Source organism: Sarcophilus harrisii, chromosome 1 (genome assembly GCF_902635505.1).
Source record: "Sarcophilus harrisii chromosome 1, mSarHar1.11, whole genome shotgun sequence".
Classification (NCBI taxonomy): Eukaryota; Metazoa; Chordata; class Mammalia; order Dasyuromorphia; family Dasyuridae; genus Sarcophilus; species Sarcophilus harrisii.
The window spans coordinates 327,889,941-327,908,318 of record NC_045426.1 but is presented as its reverse complement, the minus strand read 5'-3'; the positions used below and the strand labels follow the sequence as shown (position 1 = coordinate 327,908,318).

Genomic DNA, 18,378 nt, shown 5'->3' with positions numbered 1-18,378 from the left:
ACTGTTTAGGTTGCTTTTTTCATTGGAAGTAAATCTCAAACTCTAAGTATATCTGGTAAACAGAGACTCAGATTCCTAGAGCGAGAAAACAGAGGTGCTCCTTTCTCTGAGACCCAAGCTGAGTCTTCTTCCAGAACTATTTGCTGGTGACACTAGCTGAATATCACCAGAAGAACCTCTAGACCTATCATAGCTTCCTGAATCTGAGAAAAGATTTACACAGCAATAAACAATAAATAATTAACAATTAAATTTAATTTTAAATTAATTAAAATTTTTAAAAATTAATGACAAAATTAATGTTTTGGTTTTTTTTTTTAGAGTTTTTCTCCAGCTATTTCAAGATGATCATTTATCACCGCTGATAAATGTACACCAACAACTCTACAGGTTATGAAAGAAATAAATTGTGATCAAAGCTCAAAAAACTTACATTCAAAGGAAACAAGGACCCCAGTTTTTGGTTTGAAATGGTGAGGAGGCTGCTGAGAAGGAAACTTGGTCCTTGTCAGACCAAACCGTTCTTCCTTTTACTTGTTTTTACCCTAATCATATGCTTTTCCATCTTAACAATTCATGAAAAGTCAGACTCTTTAAATCACAGACATTTAGAGTTGACTAGAGAAAATCCACATAGTAGCATTAATTGTACCAAAATTTTACTGGGTGACAAAGAAGAAATACAAAATGCGAAGCTTACAATGCTAACAGTGAATTTTAGAAATCTCCCTCAGTGGACAAATGATGATTACATCAATAGGACCAAAGATTGTGCTACTTTCATTAAGACCCGCAAATATATCATGGAACCTCTTAGCAAAGAAGAGGCAGAATTTCCCATTGCATATTCAATAGTGGTTTATCACAAAATTGAAATGCTTGATAGGCTCCTAAGAACTATCTACACACCTCAGAATTATTATTGCATTCATGTTGACAAAAAATCTCCTGAATCCTTTTTAGCAGCAGTGAAGGGCATTGCATCTTGTTTCAATAATATCTTCATTGCCAGTCAACTGGAGAATGTTGTGTATGCATCATGGAGTAGGGTCCAAGCGGATATCAACTGCATGAGAGATCTCTACAGACAGAGTTCAGAATGGAAATATTTGATAAATCTTTGTGGCATGGATTTCCCAATTAAAACCAATCTGGAAATAATAAGGAAGCTAAAGTCTTTAGTGAATGGAAACAGCTTAGAAACTGAAAAAATGCCTTCCCATAAAGAAGTAAGGTGGAAGAAGCATTATGAAGTTATTGAGGGCAAGCTAAAAAACACAGGAAAAGATAAGTCACTTCCTCCTATTGAAACACCAATTTTTTCAGGCAGTGCCTACTTTGTTGTTAGTAGGAAGTATGTAGAGTATGTCCTAACTAATGGGAAGATCCTGAAATTTATTGAATGGGCTAAAGATACATATAGCCCAGATGAATATTTGTGGGCTACAATTCAAAGAATTCCTGAAGTTCCAGGTGCACTCTCTTCCAGTAATAAGTATGATATTTCCGACATGCATGCAGTTGCTAGGTTTGTGAAATGGCAATACTTGGAAGGAGACGTTTTCAAGGGAGCTCCATATCCACCATGTAATGGAATTCATGTCCGTTCTGTATGTATATTTGGAGTAGGAGATTTAAACTGGATACTGCAACAGCACCATTTCTTCGCCAACAAATTTGATACTGATGTTGACTCTTTTGCAGTCCAATGTTTAGAGGAGCATCTAAGACACAAAGCTCTCTATCAGATGGAAAACTGAATGTATTTACTGTAAGAGAAAAATGAAAATATCAAAGATGTATAGAATGTCCTCTGTGTTTCAGCGGAAAAATCATGAAAGAAATCACATTCTAAATTGCCTAAATTTCACTGACTTCTAGTTTTCTACAGAATGCATTTGATTAGAAATATTTTGAAATCAAACTATGAAGTTGGAGTTAAATAAAATGTTTGTTTGGGGAAGGAAAGAAGGGAGTCATGGTTTTTCCTATTAATAAGTATAATCTAAAAATGTTCTTATTTTTCAAAAAGATTTGCATAAATGAAGTAAATATATATTTGTATGTATATATGTTTGCAAATCTTTCCACAATGTTAAATTATTTTTATATATCTTTTGAGTGAAGATGGACAGATTATTGGGAATGGGGGTTTAGGATCTGGAGAAGATGCAGATAAAAGGAGCAAACTCAGCTCAGGGACCAAAAATAAGAAATTTTTCACTCTGTAGATTTCAGTGGTGTTGAAATTATTGGGAAAACTTTGGAGTACGAATGTTTTCTTGAACTGAATTAAACTTAAAAGCAACAGCCAATCACAAGGATACAATTTATCTTTCAATAATATTTTGTGTATATATTGTGATATAAGTTTGATGTTTTTTCCAAATGAACCATGTGAAACAAAACTTCTATTTCAGTTGGAAAAATTTTGTATTATACAATATTCTTATACATATCTTCTCAGGGGATATAAAAGCCAAGTGCCTGAATTTCTAACATGTAGTATTTTAAATTAATTTCAATACTCATTTTATTTTTTTTTTCAGAAAAAAATGCTAATTCCTTGTTCATCTGATATCAGTGATCATGTTTCTAAAATCTTTGAAATATGTTGATCTGTCTCAAACAAAATAGATAAGCTAGAATAATGAATAAAAATTGGCACATACTCCACTTCAGGGATTCTTAAGCTGGCATCTTTGAACAACAAGTAATATTTTAATAAGGGTATTTCAGTATAATTGGTTTCCTTTAAAATGATGTGTATTTTATTTTATCCGTTTAAAAACATGATGCTGAGGAGAGGTCCAGAGACTTTACCAGCCTGCCCAAGAGGTTCAGGACACCCAAAAAATGGTGAGGTATCTCTTGATCTAGTGTCTTTGCATAAGGAAAACCTAATTTTCATAGCACATCAAAATTTATTTATTAGCCAGTGATCAGGGCACCTAAAAAATGCTAATACAGAAAAGGCCAAATGGAGGTTAGAAAGAAAAAAAATGTAGCAAAGGTACACAGTTTCTAACTGCTACAATGAAGAGTTTTAAAAGAAAGTAAAACATGGGAAATACGTTTTTCTGGTACCTAAATAATAGTTGACACTTGTAAATATTAAACACTTGTCTGATTTGAATGGCCAAAGAATGATACTACAATTAATAATAAATGACATTTATGTAACTCATTAATTTTTGAAAAGTGCAATATATAAATTGTTTCATTTTATCCTCATACTCACTTTGTGAAATAGATATGTTAAACTTTTTTTTTTCCTTTTACAAATGAAGAAACAGGCCTTCAGTGGTTAGATAATTTTTCCAAGGTCACATAATAAAATGTAAGTGTCTGAAGTATAATTCCAACCCATATCCTCTTTCAAGATCAAGATCCAATCCTGATATATATTTTTTATACTTTGCTGCCTCTCAACCTTGCTCTCTCCTACCTCCACCCCAACTCCCAAGACTATTTACAAATTTATATCCCAAAAGATTTCTTCCTCCTTTACTGTTGTATTAGTTTCCCATCACCTGGAAATATGTCCTATGTGTTCCTCCCTCTCTGGCAGAGCAGTTTATATAGTAGTATCGTTCTGAATCTGTCTTGGACTTCTTGATGAAAATTTTAGATTTAGGATAAGCAGGTTTAGTATTCATATAAATATAGTTCTTTCTCAATTCAGGCACACATACGACTTACATCAACGACAATCAAAAGGGAGTGTTTTATCCTATTTTCAGTGCTAATTGATTCATGTTTAATGCCAAAGTGAATGATACAATTTCCATCTTAATTATGTTTGATAAATGAGAGTATGGGGTGTTCAGGGAGGTCTAGAACCTCTGGTAGAAGGGCTGGCTGAATCCTTTTCAGCATTGCTCATCCACCTTTGGTATCCATCTCTCACCCAACTCTCACTTGAGGTTCCAAGAAGCTGCAGCATGCATATACAATGGCCACACCCTGGTGAAACCATGTAGCAGATGGACTAAACCAAATTGAGGGAATCTGATGGAACCAAAACCCATCATTGAGTTAGGGGGATGTCTATCATAAGCATGTGAAGATTTTCCCCAATAGAATGCAACAATTTGTTCCAAAAGCCATGAAGGCCACTGAAGCAAGTGCTGTGGAGAACTTAGAGCTTGGTCAGACATCAAAGATTCCAGGATCATCCACTGAATCCTGGGCATTGCCAGTTGTCCTTTCTTCACCAATTGTCGATGACACTGGAAGAGAAAGAAGCTGATGACTTTATGTAACACTACCTCACTTAAATCCAATTCATTCACAAGACAAGACATCACTGTAATATCCCTGGTCCTCTTCAAAAATGAAGGATGAACAACAACATTTGATAAGTTTATGTTGCTAAACCCAGAGATCTTTTAGTATCCTGAGTTATTACAGGAATTGTTCTCATGACCTTTAACAAATGTTATTATTTGAAATAAAAAATATGGCATATGATAAAATAAGTGGGGTAATGTCTAATGTCCTGAACACTATTCTGGTATGCAAATGAAGAGAACACATTTTTATTTTAATAGTTCTGCTATTAAATGAAGATTTGCAGATTATTCCAACAAATATACGTTGTTTCTGAACTGTTTTACCTGTGGGATGAGAGAATACATTTCCTGTTGTGGAATTTGACAGTATGAAGTATGGGGGTGGGGAGGGAAACTTCTGGGACCAATATGCGTTCTTGGTTTCTAAAACTGGAGGAAAAAATAAACCACTTCCTCTTATTGAAATAACTGTTTGAGTATTGTTAGTTATTATTAGTGTTACCATTATCATTTTCCTAGCAGGAGTGTGTGTAGATTGAAAGCCTGCATCAGAGGTGTGAGAAATGATTATTAATAACTATTATCTTGGGGAGATCAGAGGCTCTCCCTTTTTAAAAAATTTCTCATTTTCAAAGGTTCTGTTTTTCTTGAAAGACATTACTGATAATGACATTGCATTGCCTCTCCTCCATCTTGGTCACATTCCACTTACTTTGTAAGGAATTTACTGTAGATTGAGGAAGCTCATTGTGTTCTACTCAAACTTGGTTGTAGACAGTCTAGAATGGGGGTCCTCAAACTACGGCCTCGGGGCAGATGCAGCAGCTGAGGACGTTTATCCCCCTCACCCAGAGCTATGAAGTTTCTTTATTTAAAGGCCCACAAAACAAAGTTTTTGTTTTTACTATGGTCCGGCCCTCCAACAATCTGAGGGACAGTGAACTGGCCCCCTATATAAAAAGTTTGAGGACCCCCTCTAGATAGTCTAAGACTGGGAGTGGTCTGGCATAGAGATTTTTTTCCCCTCTACTCAGCCCTTCATTTTAATATAGCTGACCTCTAATCATCTAAGCAAAGTTAGATTTGATCACTGTTTGATGGACTACCTACTGTTTTGAAGAGTATATAAATTATGAGTTCCTCCCATTGCAATGATTGTTATTGGTTTAAGAAGAGGCTAAATGACCAAACTTTATCAATAACTTACTGTCTTTATTAATAAAATGATTAAATTACCCAGAAACTATGTCAAATCTTTTTAAATGTCACAGAGACTTATAATTATGGCAGATAGTAAAATTCCAATGGAATGGAAAGTTTCGTTTAAAATTTCTGAGCACTATTTCCTCCAGATCCAGTATAAACAACACAACCATTGCAGGTGGTTTTATATGAGGTAAAGTGATTACTTTAAAGAGGGAACTGTCCTCAAAGCTACAAGGATTATACAAGAAGGATAGAGACACTATGTCATTAATATCTTTGTAAAGCTTTTTTTCTGAAGAATAAGAAACAAGACAGAAAATTGTTTAAAAGGATTCTGTTTCTTCTTCACAATTTACTTTGTTTTGGAAAGGAAGAAAACATGTGTTTTTACTGAATATGCTTAATTTTGGAATTTACAGATGATTTCCACATATTTTATACTCATTTCACTTAAAAATTTCAAATCTATCCAGCAATTGTTAAAATGTGGGCATTGAGTGGTAAATAAATGATAATGTATAGAAATTGACCAGTCATTTCTTTTAAGGGAAGAATAACATGTCACTTTGGGCTTCAAGCCATTCAACAATTATTTAGTACTTGTAATGTACAAAGCTAAAATTAAATAGTTCTTATTCACAAAGAATTTACATTCTGTTGGAGGAGATACAACATGCATATACATAAAAATAATAATTCAAAATAAAAAGAACATTTTGGGACCTTTAAAATTTTTTCACTCCTTTTTTTTGCTCCTATTTCCTTTCTGAGGAATCCAGAAAAAAAAAATCCATCAAGCAAAACATTTGCATTGTCCTTGCCCAAAAAAAGATAGATGTCTCAATATGTCCCAAATCCATCACTTTCCTTTCTGGACATGGATAAGTTATTTCATCATAAATCCTCTGGAATTGTGGTAGTCTTTTTATTGAGTTCCTAAGTCTTTCAACTTTATGGTAAAGTTGTTTTGCAGTTGTGATGCAACTGTTTTGCATCAGTTGTTCTGGTTCTGCTTATTTGACATAGAATTAGTTTACATAACATTACCAAAGACTTGAAGATTACCTGTGCAGAGGTACAGAGTATATAGGGAACTGCTAGGAAGATAGTTTTATTGCAAGAAAGGAGTGAATAGTAATATGAAATAAGGATGGAAAGAAAGGTGGGAGCCAAGATTACAAATGGCTTTACATGTCAGGTTAAGAATTTTGTGTTTTATTTTCAAGGGAAGCCAATAAGAAATGTTTTGATCAAATTGGGGTATAATCAGGAGAAAGGTCTGATCTGTGTTTAAGGAATATCAATTTGGCAGCTTAGTGGAGAAGTGATTAGAGAATAGAATGTGGAAATTTTAATTGGAAGGCAATAATTAATTTTTGCAGCTGTTCTGGTGAGGGATGATAAGGGCTTGAATTAGAAGATCAGCAGATTGTAGAGAAAGAGAAAGATTCAAGAAAGATGATTAATAGCCTCTAATTTTCTCAGTCCTCACACTTGATTTCTCTGTAATTTTTGACACTTAATTTTTCTCTTCTCCTTGAAACTCTTCTCTCTAGATTTTCTTGACACCTTTCTCCTGGTTCACCTTCTGACAACTTTTTTTTTCTGGATCTTCAAGCCGTAGCTGCTAACCATGGGTGTCCCACAAGACTTTGTGCGCATCCTTTTCTCTGTCTTTTATTACATTTCTTGATCTTATTGGTTCCCATGGATTCAATTGTAATCTCTAAACTAATGATTCTTAAATCTATTTATCCAGCCCTAATCTCTCTGCTGCCCTCCACTTTCATATCTTTAATTGTCTATCAGATATCTCCATGTCTCATAAGTATCTTAAATTCAATGTGTCTAAAGTGGAACTCAGTATCTTCTGCTGCCTTCCAACTCTCTTTTTCTTCTTAACATCCCTATCACTTTTGAGGGCATCATCATCCCAGTCAGCCAGGCTTGAAACCTCAACTTCTTATTATCTTTTACTCTCCCCCTTCCATATCCAATTTTTTATTAATAACTATGAAACTAACCTTTAACATGTCTCATACATGCTCATTCTTTCCTCTGACATTGCTACCACTCTAATGCAGACCCCTATCACCTTATATCTGGTCTATTGCCATAGCTTGTTGGTTGGTCTGCTCACCATGAGTCCTTTCTCATTACAATCCATTCTTCACTCTGCTATCAAAGTGATCTCCTAAAGTAAAGTGCCAACCATGTCACATCCCCTCACCAACCCAATAAACTTCAGTGACTTCTTCCCATTGCTTCCAGTATCAAATATAAAATCTTCTGTTTGATATTCAAAGCTCTTCCTAACTCCATCCCCACTTTATTCTCCTCTACCTGCTTTACAATATGGTGACACTGGCTTCCTTGCTGTTTCTTGAACAAGAAACCTTATTTCCTAACATGGGGCATTTCCACTGGCTTCTTCCTTATGTGGAATGCTCTCCCTCTTTATCTCTATCTCCTGGCTTCCTTGGCTGTCTTCAAGTCCTTCCTAAAACTCCACCTTGTACAGGAAGACTTTCCAGTTTTGTCTTTTTCAATTGCTTTACACTGATCATCTCCAATTCATCCTGTATATTTTATTTGTATGTAGTTGTTTACATGCTATCTCCCCCATTAAACAATAAGCTTTTTGAGAGCAAGGACTGTCATCTGTCTTTCTTGTTATTCCCCAAATGTCTAGCATGGTGCTTGTCACAAGTAGGAGCTTAATGTCAGTTGATTGTCTTAGAATTGACCTGTCTTAGTGACTACAGAAAAGTCAAGAGAAAAATGTCATGGATTAACCCAATATTGAGGATTTGAGGAACTGGAAGAATGTTGATTTCCGCAAGAGAAATTGGGAAGTTTGGAGGGTGAGTGGATTCAGTGCAAAATAAGAGTTATTTTCTCTATATTCAAAGTTCAAGAATCTCTTAAGGATATCAAAATAAATCATAATTAGGGAGGAAAGTATTTTGTTTGTTTTTTTATCAATAGTATTTTATTTTTCCAAATATACGTAGAGAGTTTTGACATTCATTTTTGTAAAATTTTATGTTCCAAATTTTTCTCCCTTCTCTCCTTAACTTCCCTCTCCCCAAGATAGCAAGCAATCTGAGATAGGTTAAATATGTGTAATCCTTTTTTTTTAAGTATCTTTTTAAAAGTTTTCCCATTCCCCTAATTTCACCAAGGAAGAGCATTTAACATTTTTTCAGTTATTAGAATCACTTTATTTTTTAAAGCCTTCCCACATCAAAAACTCACTAAAATAATCTGATTGTCAATATGCTCATTTGCTGCCCCATTTTCATGTAGGGTTTGGTTTATTTGGGCAAAAGAATCCCAAGATTGTCTCTCTTGGTTTGCTGGGAGATGCTGGAGACTTCCTTTGCTCTTGTCTTCTATGTTATTTGGACTACATTTTTTGGTGCCAAATGGGGTGAGATTTGGGTGAGTGTGTCCTTAATATAATATGTAACAAGAGAAACCTTTTTAGTAGCTGAACTCCATAGAAAACTAAAAATCACCTTACTTAGTATAAAGAAATATGTTACTTGGGTCATCCTTGAGGTTCAGTGTGGCCTTCTGGGATTTTAGGATACCACTGCTGTTCTGCAGTGCAAGGAGGCAATTTGCAACATGCGCTTTTCTTGTTTGCTTAATTTTTTTTTTTTGCTAAAACTTATATACTTTCATGATTTTAAAAATAAAGATGATGGAGCAACTAAGTGGTGCAATGGATAGAGTGCCAACCCTGAAGTCAGAAGGACTTGAGTTCAAATTTGACCTCAGACACTTAACACTTCCTAGCTATGTGACCCTGGGTAAGTCATTTAACCCCAATTGCCTCAGCAAACAAATAAATAAAAATAAAGATGACTCTAGGAAGTCCCAAGAAAATGTGTTTTTGTTTTTGTTGTTGGGATTTTTTTTTTCTGTTAGATACATTCCAAAAGAAAACAGATTCTGCCTTTTGGAGCAGAATCCATTTTCTTCAATTACCTCAAAACGTGGGAGTCACTTGGCTCAAGGAGACTGAAGACTGCAGGAAGGGGCTTAAAGCTGTTTCCCTAGTCATATGGTTTGCAGTAGTTTGGAAGCCAGTCTTGATGCTAGCCAGGAAATAAAATCTTAGCGTTGGAAAGCTACATGCTGTGGCAGAAGGAACTTGATTTGGAGCCAGAGAACCTAGATTTTTAATCCCAGCTTTGCTACTTAGTATCTGTGTCATTTTTGGCAAGTCAATTCCTTATGCTGGATCTCAGTTTGTTCATTTGCAAAATGAGAGTGTCAGAGGAGATGATCTCTGAGGTATTTTCTACATTTAAGTCCTTTGATTCAGGATTTCTTAACCTGAGAGACTATGAACTATAGTTTATTTTGTTTTTAAGGTTGAGTCCTGTCACCCCTAGACTAGAAGTATAGTGGGCAGGGAATAATCATTCATATAATGCCTACTATGTGCCAAGACTGTACTAAGTACTTATTTTTCCCCTGTTTTACAAATATTATTTCATTTGATCCTCACAGCACTCCTGGAGGTAGGTGCTATTTTTATTCCCATTTTACAGGTGAGGAAACTGAGTCAAACTCGAGGTTAAATGACTTGTCCAGCTCAGGTCTTTCTGACTTCAGACACAGAATTCTATTTACTGTGTCTCTGACTACTGTAGGGTACAATCTGCTGCTCCATTTCTAACCTGGGCTCCATAAGCAGTGATGTGTCACTGTCCTCCTAGAGTCTACATTTTGGTGCCTTAGTATGGATACCCAATAAACTTAGCATACTTCAGCCTGGAACTCCTAAATTCAAGCTATTTGCCAGCCTCCATAGCAGCAGGGATTGCTCCCCACCATGCCCAACATTGTTAGCTTGTTTTTGAAAAAAATATTTTGGTAATTGTATTTCAACATAATTTGGTTTATTTTGCATCATGCATTTTATTTTATGCATTTAAAAACATTCTGAGGAAAGGTCCATAGATGTCACCAGACTATGAAAGCAGTCCATGACAAAGAAAAAGGTTGACAACTCTGATCTAGTACAATTTATATCCAAACAAGAACCTGTTCTATAATATTACTTAAAAAAAAAAAGTCTCCCCATGGATGGAAAATGCTAATCACATCCAGTGAGAGGACTATGGAAACTGAATATGGATCAAAGCATAGTATTTCCACCTTTTTTTTTTTTTCATTCTGGTAGTGTTTTTTCCCCCTTTTGTCCGTTTTTTCTTGCATGTGACACATATGGAAATGTTTAAAAGAATTGCACGCATTTAACCTATATCAGATTGCTTAGTGTCTTGGGGAGGGAGAGATAAGGGAGGGAGGGAGGAAAATTCAGAACACAAAGTTTTACAAAAATGAATGTTGAAAACTTTTTGCATGTATTTGAAAAATAAAATACTATTAAAATCTCCCCATATTGCGAATACACCAAAATTATCTGGTTGTTAAAATACTCATTTGTTGCCCTGGCAAGTGATTATCCAGCCTTTGCTTGAAGAGATCTACTGAGGAAGAACTCACTAGGTCACAAAGTATTCCTTTCCCCTTTGGGATAATTCCAATCATTAGAAAGTTTTTGATATGCCTAAATCTGCCTCTAGACACCTACCTACATGACTTAGCTTTTCAAATACTTTAAGACAATTCTTTCATCTCCTAAGTCTTTTTTTCCAAGTTTCAAGCTCTTAACCATCCCCAATTACTTTAACTGAATAACTTCAAAACCTTGCACCATTCCTTGCTCCATTTGGGAAACATTCCTATTTATCAGTGCCCTTCCTAAAATGTTATATCTAAGACTGACCACAATACTCCAAAAGAGATCTGAACAGGAAAAATAGAACTATTACTCCTCCTTAGTTCTGGATGTTTTGCCTCTTAATGCAACAGAGGCTTGCATTTGACTTTCTTGTGACTGATATTTAAAATGGAAGTATCTTAAGGGCAAGGACCAGCTAATTTTTGCTTGGAATCTTCCACATCTAGCACAGAAGTGCCTGGCCCATAACAGGTGTTTAATACATGTTTATTGAATGAATGTATATCACACTATTGATTCATAACTGAGCTTGTAGTTCCCTGAAACACTCCAATTTTTTTTCAAATTAATTTCATAATTGCCATATTGTACTTGTGAAGCTGATGTTTTCAAACTCAAATACAATTTTCTCATTAAATAGAATTTTATTAAATTTCTCCCTGTTGTGCTATTTTTAGATCCTGACTTTCCCAAGTTATAGAGTTAGTAACATATGTAGTTTTGTGTCATCTGAATATTTGATAATTCTACCATTTATACTTTTCTCAAAGACACTGCTAATAATATCAAACAGCACAGGACCAATCACAGATGTATGTCTCCACAACCTCTAAATGGATTGATATTGAATGATTAATGATTTTTTTTTTGAGTCTGGCCATTCAGTTATTTCTAAATCCAGCAGTGCCAACGTCCAACACCATTCTTTTTCTTGTCTACAAAGTCAGTATGAAATTGTCAAATCCTTACTGAAAAGAATTTAATATCTCCTAATAAATCATATAGTTTTGTTTTTCTTCCCGGGTTATTTTTACCTTCTGAATCCAATTCTCCCTGTGCAACAAGAAAACTGTTTGGTTCTGCACACATATATTGTATTTAGGATATACTATGACAAATTCAACATATATAGGACTTCTTGCCATCTAGGGGAGGGGGTGAAGGGTGGGAGGGAAAAACCGGAACAGAAGTGAGTGCAAGGGATAATGTTGTAAAAAAAAATTACCCTGGCATAGGTTCTGTCAATAAAAAGTTATTATAATAATAAAAAAATTTTTAAAATAAATTAATCATATAGTTTTATTTGTATGATCCTGAACCCTATTAATCCATGGGTTAAGTCTTTCTGGATATTTATGATATATTATTTATCCTTAGTTATTTTTGGCTGACTTGTTGGTCATACAAGGATTCTCCCTAAATCTTGATATTCCTATTATCTGATAGCTTCTTCAGTCTCCTTTGCCCCTAACTTTGGTTATACTTCAAGGCTCTGTCCTGAGTTCTCTTCTACTCTCCCCCTACTCTCTTCTTGGTGATTTCATCAGCTCTAGAATTAAATTTAAGCTCATCTGCTTAATTTTTAAAATCCTTCTTAAATTACTTCCAACCTACTTTTCTAATTATTAAAACATATTACTTTTTTCCCTCTAAATTCTGTTGTCCAGCCAAACGTGTCTTCTCACTGTCCCTCAAATACACATCTCTCTCCCAAAGGTATAGATTTTTTCAATGACCATACCCCAAATCTGGAATGTAACTCTACCTCATTTCTTCCTGTGTTTCCTTAACAACTTTGAAGTGCCACTTTCTCCAAGAATCCTCCGTTGATATATTCTCTCTCTCTCTCTCTCTCTCTCTCTCTCTCTCTCTCTCTCTCTCTCTCTCTCTCTCTCACACACACACACACACACACACACACACACACACACATCCATTCCAATTTTGTATATCCGTGTTTTCTCCCCCAACAGTTCATAAGCTTTTGGAGGGCAGAGACTTTAATTTTTGACATTTTTTATCTCCAGTTCCTACAGTACTTGGCAATACCAAATGCTTGTTGATTGATTAACACAGCTATACTCAATTCAGTCTTAACGACAGGAAATGTTACACTGAACAAGAATTCCCTCTCAAACAGACCGCCTAAATGGAGAATGCTTTTCTTGAGGGAGAATGAACTACCATCAGAAACAGCCACTAACTCTATCACTGAATAGCTCTAATAGTTTGCAATCATTTTTTCTTACTTGAAATCTAAAACTCTTTCTCTGCAGCTTCCACCCATGCTCCTTTTTCTATCTTCTAAGGCTAGGAGGGACAAATCTAATCCCTCTTCTACATTACATCCCTTCAAATGCCTGTCAATGGGTATCATTTCAGGTTAAACATCTCAATTTTTTTTTTTTTTTTTTTGATTTGATGTTTCTCTGGATACTTTTTTCCTCACTAAAATGTGTTACCTACAAAGGAATATCATACTTCAAATGTGATCTCAAGGAGGCGGATTACAAAAGACCATTGTCTCTCTAATACTGAACATTAACAATCATTTTAATGTAGTCTAGGATCTCATTAGTTTCTTTGTTGACCAATACTTTGTTGACTATGATGAACTTGCTATCCACTAAAACTCCCAGTTCATTTTTTTAGATCAACTGTTAATTATACGTGCTTTCTTATCTTGGATGTGTAAGATGAATTTTCTAAACAAAATGTAAAATGTTTATCTCAGTTAAATTTCACATTAGTAGAGTTGGTCCATTGTTCTACCCTTGAGATCTTTTTGGATCCTCACTGTTGAATATAACAAGGATTGTTGTCCTTTCTAATTTTGTGTTGTTCATACATTTGATAAGCATATTTTCTATGCTATTATCTAAGTTATTGATTAAAAAATTATTAATAACACAAAGTTTATACCAATGCCTGAGGTAGTATACTAGAAATCTCCTTCCAAGTCAACCTCCAGCCATTAATGTTTACTCCTTGGTTCTGGCCATCCAAATTCATCTAATTTTATGATCCATCTAACCCACATTTTCCCATTTTGTGCAAAAGAATAACATGAAAAGCTTGGTCAAATGCTGTGTTAAAAATGTAAGTTTACATTATTTGTACCCTTCTCTGAATCTCCAGTGTTTTACCATTCTACTTAGCATTTTAGAAAAGGAAATAAAGTTAAATTGTCATGACAAAGTTAAATTGTCATGAAGCAATGGTGGCTGACTCTTTGTGGTAACTGTTAAGATTAGCAATCTTCTTTGCAACACATTTATCCTTCTCTTTAACTCAGTATACCCCAGGGTTTTAGTCTCAATCCTTTTCTCTTCTCTCTTTACATATGCTTTTTCTTAGCAATTTTATTAGCTTCAAGGGCTTCAATTATCTTTTCTTTGTACATGACTACCAGATCTATATATACAGCCCTCACTGCTCTCTTACGTTCCTACCCAATATCTCTACATCTCCAAATGCCTGCTAGTACATCCACCTGAATGGTCTACCAATATCTGAAACTCAACTTATCCAGAACTGAATTTACTATTTCCCCAAAACCTTCTTTTTCTTACTTTTTTTAGGATACCCCCATACCTCTAATGACCCAGTTTAGCGATCTAGTCATCATCTATTACTCTTCAAATTCACTTGTTCTCCATTATCCATTCACTTCCAAATTTTGTCTCTTCAATCTTTATAATATATTATATCTATGCCCATTTCATTTATACAATAGCCACCCTAGATCAGACTCATTAACTCTCACTTGGACTATTGCCATTATTTTTTTTTTTTTAATTTAATAGCCTTTTATTTACAGGATATATACATGGGTAACTTTACAGCATTAACAATTGCCAAACCTCTTGTTCCAATTTTTCACCTCTTACCCCCCCACCCCCTCCCCTAAATGTATTGCCATTATTTCTTAATTGATCTTCCTACATTCAGTTTCTTGAATATGCCCTGTTGCCAAATTGGTAGTCTAAAAGCACAGATCTGACCTGATCAAAAAGCTTGAGAGGTGCTTTATTGCCTTTAGGATAAAATACAAACTCTTTTGTTTGGTGCTTTACATTCTGGCTTTAACCAATCTTTCCACCCTGTTTAAATATCACTTCCTTTCATATACACTGTAGTCAACATAGCCTGAATATCCAATGTTTTGCCATCCTATTTACTTCTGATGTTCTGAACATATTACACTATGTCATCTGTCACCTACCTCTCTCAGCTTTTGTTTCTTATCTGGAATGTTTTTTTTTTTTTTTCCCTCACTTTCATCTCTTGAAAACTTTATCTTCAGAAAGCAACTTGAAGCTGAGGTTTTATCACCTAGTCTTCACACTGAAAAGTACCATATCTGTTTTGTAAATACCTGTTTCAGAGGTTGGGGATGTACTTTCCTCCAGGGGTTCCATAACTCTGGGCTCAAGTAAATTTAGTTGGGGATTGAGCCTTAGATGAGATTCAGGGATATTCATGCTCACTGGCTCATTATGGGCTCTACCCCAAGGGATCACCATAATCCAGTTTGTTCTTAATCAGAATTAGTCAGGCAAGACTTGCCTGGCCAAGTGATACTTGTGGTTTGATGATGATGAGAAGAAGTTGAATGAGGACTTCATGCTATCATCATAGCCTAGGACTTTAAGCACAACAACTTAATGGAGTTGGAACTATAAGAGCATTTAGCAATACTGACTTGATGCCAGCCTCAATTTCTTCATCTTTGTGAATGCCTGTGACAGCAATTTAACACACCTAGAGGTCATTCACAACTTTGTGGATATCTTAAATAAATGTTTTCATATTGTCTGTAAAGTGGACCTCACTTTTAATTTCTACTAGGTTTATATAGTGGTAGATGAAATGTTCCTTGTCCCAAATAAAGATTCTGAAATAGCATCTGATGTAGCATACTATTAAGATATTTGTACCAGGGAGAACTGGTCAGACCCAGCCCTCTTCTCCAATATGCCTTCCTAGTCCAGAACATCTACCTGCATTTTCTGCCTCTATTTCCTCCTCTCTCCTGAATCCTCTCTCTCCTTCTCCTTCCCTAGAAGGTGCTCTGAGTTTACTTTAGGACAGTGCATCCACATCATGGCCAGGATCAGGAGGAGGAGAGTCCAACGTGTATGGTGCCATATATACTGTAACCTTGCTTGGGGTGTACTCAAACCAAACTTCTGTAGATATATTAATATACAGCAAGTTATCCAATGATTTAAGTTCTGAAAATGCTCCCAATTTATCCTCTTCATTTCTCTCTCCTAATCTTTTTGTCTACCACATTCCAGCTCCATGCTTTAAATCTTACTCCTATTAAGACACAGCCATTTTTTAACTTTGAGAATGAGAAAATTGAAGAAAAGAGTTAAGGCCATTACACCAAAACAAAATGTGATTTCTCCTATCTTTCTTTGTTTCATTGTTTTCTTCCTTCCTTATTTCTTCCTCCTCCTCCTTCTTTTCCTCCTCCTCCTCTTCTTCCTTCTTCTCCTCCTCTTCCTCCTTCTCTTCCTTCTCCTCCTCCTCCTCCTTTTCCTTTTTCTCCTCTTCCTCCTCTTTCTCCTTTTCCTCCTCCTTTTCTCTTGCTTCCTTTCACTCTTTCTTTCTCTCCCCCCCCCCATTTCTTCTGCCCCTATGGCTCCATATTTATCCTATTCTCAGCCCAGACTTTCTCAATACATTTCTGATTATGAATTGATTTAATTTTGAGCCTACATGGCTTTTATAAAGTATTCTGAATGTATTGCTTCAGCTAACTATGCATAAAGAGTCTGTGCTCAGTGGAGAGTTTATATATTGATAAAACAAGACATGCATTTGATCTGGAAGCATCAATTCAAGTCATCAGTTTTCTATTTTTCAGATTGATAAAAAATGTTAATAGCATAAAGATAATACAATGCCCAAAGCACTATACTAGAAAGCTCCTTCCAGGTCAACCTTCAGCTATTAATATCTACCAGCAATTTCTTACCATTTCTTCCATTAAGCTTTCTAGGTTTAATCGCAGCATTATGGCCTGCTAAGCAAAATGTTCCCACCATGATTTCCAAATTATTATTGCCTGATCATTTTTTCATGTTCTCTTATGTCAGTGGAATGAATGACTACATAGCTGATAGTGCTCCTTCCATCTCTAAAATATTTTGGTAGAAAACAAACAATTAATGCAATTTACCTTGACCAATAAACTCTTTTTGGGGGAAAAATAATCTCATTTTATGTGTATTAAGTGTTCAAAAATAAATGAGAAGGAAGAAATATTATTTGTTTCATTCTGATTCTTGAAATTGGCAGAAGAAATAGTACCTTATTTTGAAAAATAATAAAAAAACTAGAAGCTAAGTCTGAATTAAAACTTCCTGGTCATTTTCCCCTGAGCTACACAAAATAAATCTGTTCAGGAAACTGAAGATTTACAAACTCAGTACTTTTCCTCAACACTTAGCCACATGACTGATGTAACAAGAGAGCATGGCAGCTTAATTACAGTGTATGAGTTGGGGGTGAGGGAAGTTTAAAGAAAAGAGAATGCCATATCTGTACTGGTTAACTTTACAGTTGTGGCCTTTTTTTTTTTTTTTTTTTTTCATGAGGTGAAGGGGGAGCATAATGGAGGGGAAAGAAGTTGTGAGTTCCCAGGTCCTTGGATATATTCTTTACTAAGCCAATTATAGATAATGCAATGTATGGGGGTCAGGGTCCACCTGTTTCCTTTCAAAGATTTTGGAGCAAATGGTTACATAGTGCATGAGATGCAAATGAGGAAATGAGGAAGGATAAAACAAAATATGAAAGAAAATGAGAAGGAAAAATGAGGGGGGAGAACAAAACCAAAACACTGTCATATTTGATGTTGTCTTAGAGCCAATAGCAACAAACTCATGGACAAGAGAAAGGAAAATCAGCCCTAGCAATTTTATCACCATAACTGCATCAGAGATGTTGCCCTGCTGGGGATGGACTGAATTTAAACCAGTTTGGAAAATGGCAGTTGGGCTCACCAAGTTGAGAGTTGGGGAGCTAGAAGTGCCTGGGGTAAGGAAGACATTTGTTGTGGTCATTATGTGTAGTAACAGGGAAAATTTGGTTGCATCCTAGTCATCTGAATGTGATTTGAGGCAGATCTCAAGAAGCATATAGTCACTCTGCAAATACTTTTTACTTAATTGTCCTTTATTTTTGAAGAGGACCAATGACATCACAAGGTGATGTCTTAACTCCAGTGCATTAGATTTACATGAGGCAAAGCTCAGGATGCAATGATTGACCTTGGCATTTTTGATTTCTGACCAAACTCTAAACATTCCATAGAAC

General features: G+C 35.4%; 1 protein-coding gene across 1 annotated transcript in view; it reads left to right on the top strand.

The window, feature by feature from the left end:
- The window catches only part of GCNT1 (glucosaminyl (N-acetyl) transferase 1), a 39,961-nt gene extending 34,803 nt beyond the window's left edge, over positions 1-5,158 (top strand). Inside the window, exon 3 of the mRNA XM_031945527.1 lies at positions 322-5,158. Within this exon, the coding sequence (XP_031801387.1) occupies positions 471-1,760 (1,290 nt within the window). The 5' untranslated portion in view covers positions 322-470 and the 3' untranslated portion in view covers positions 1,761-5,158. The remainder of the gene's footprint in view (positions 1-321) is intronic.
- Positions 5,159-18,378: the final 13,220 nt, after the last annotated feature.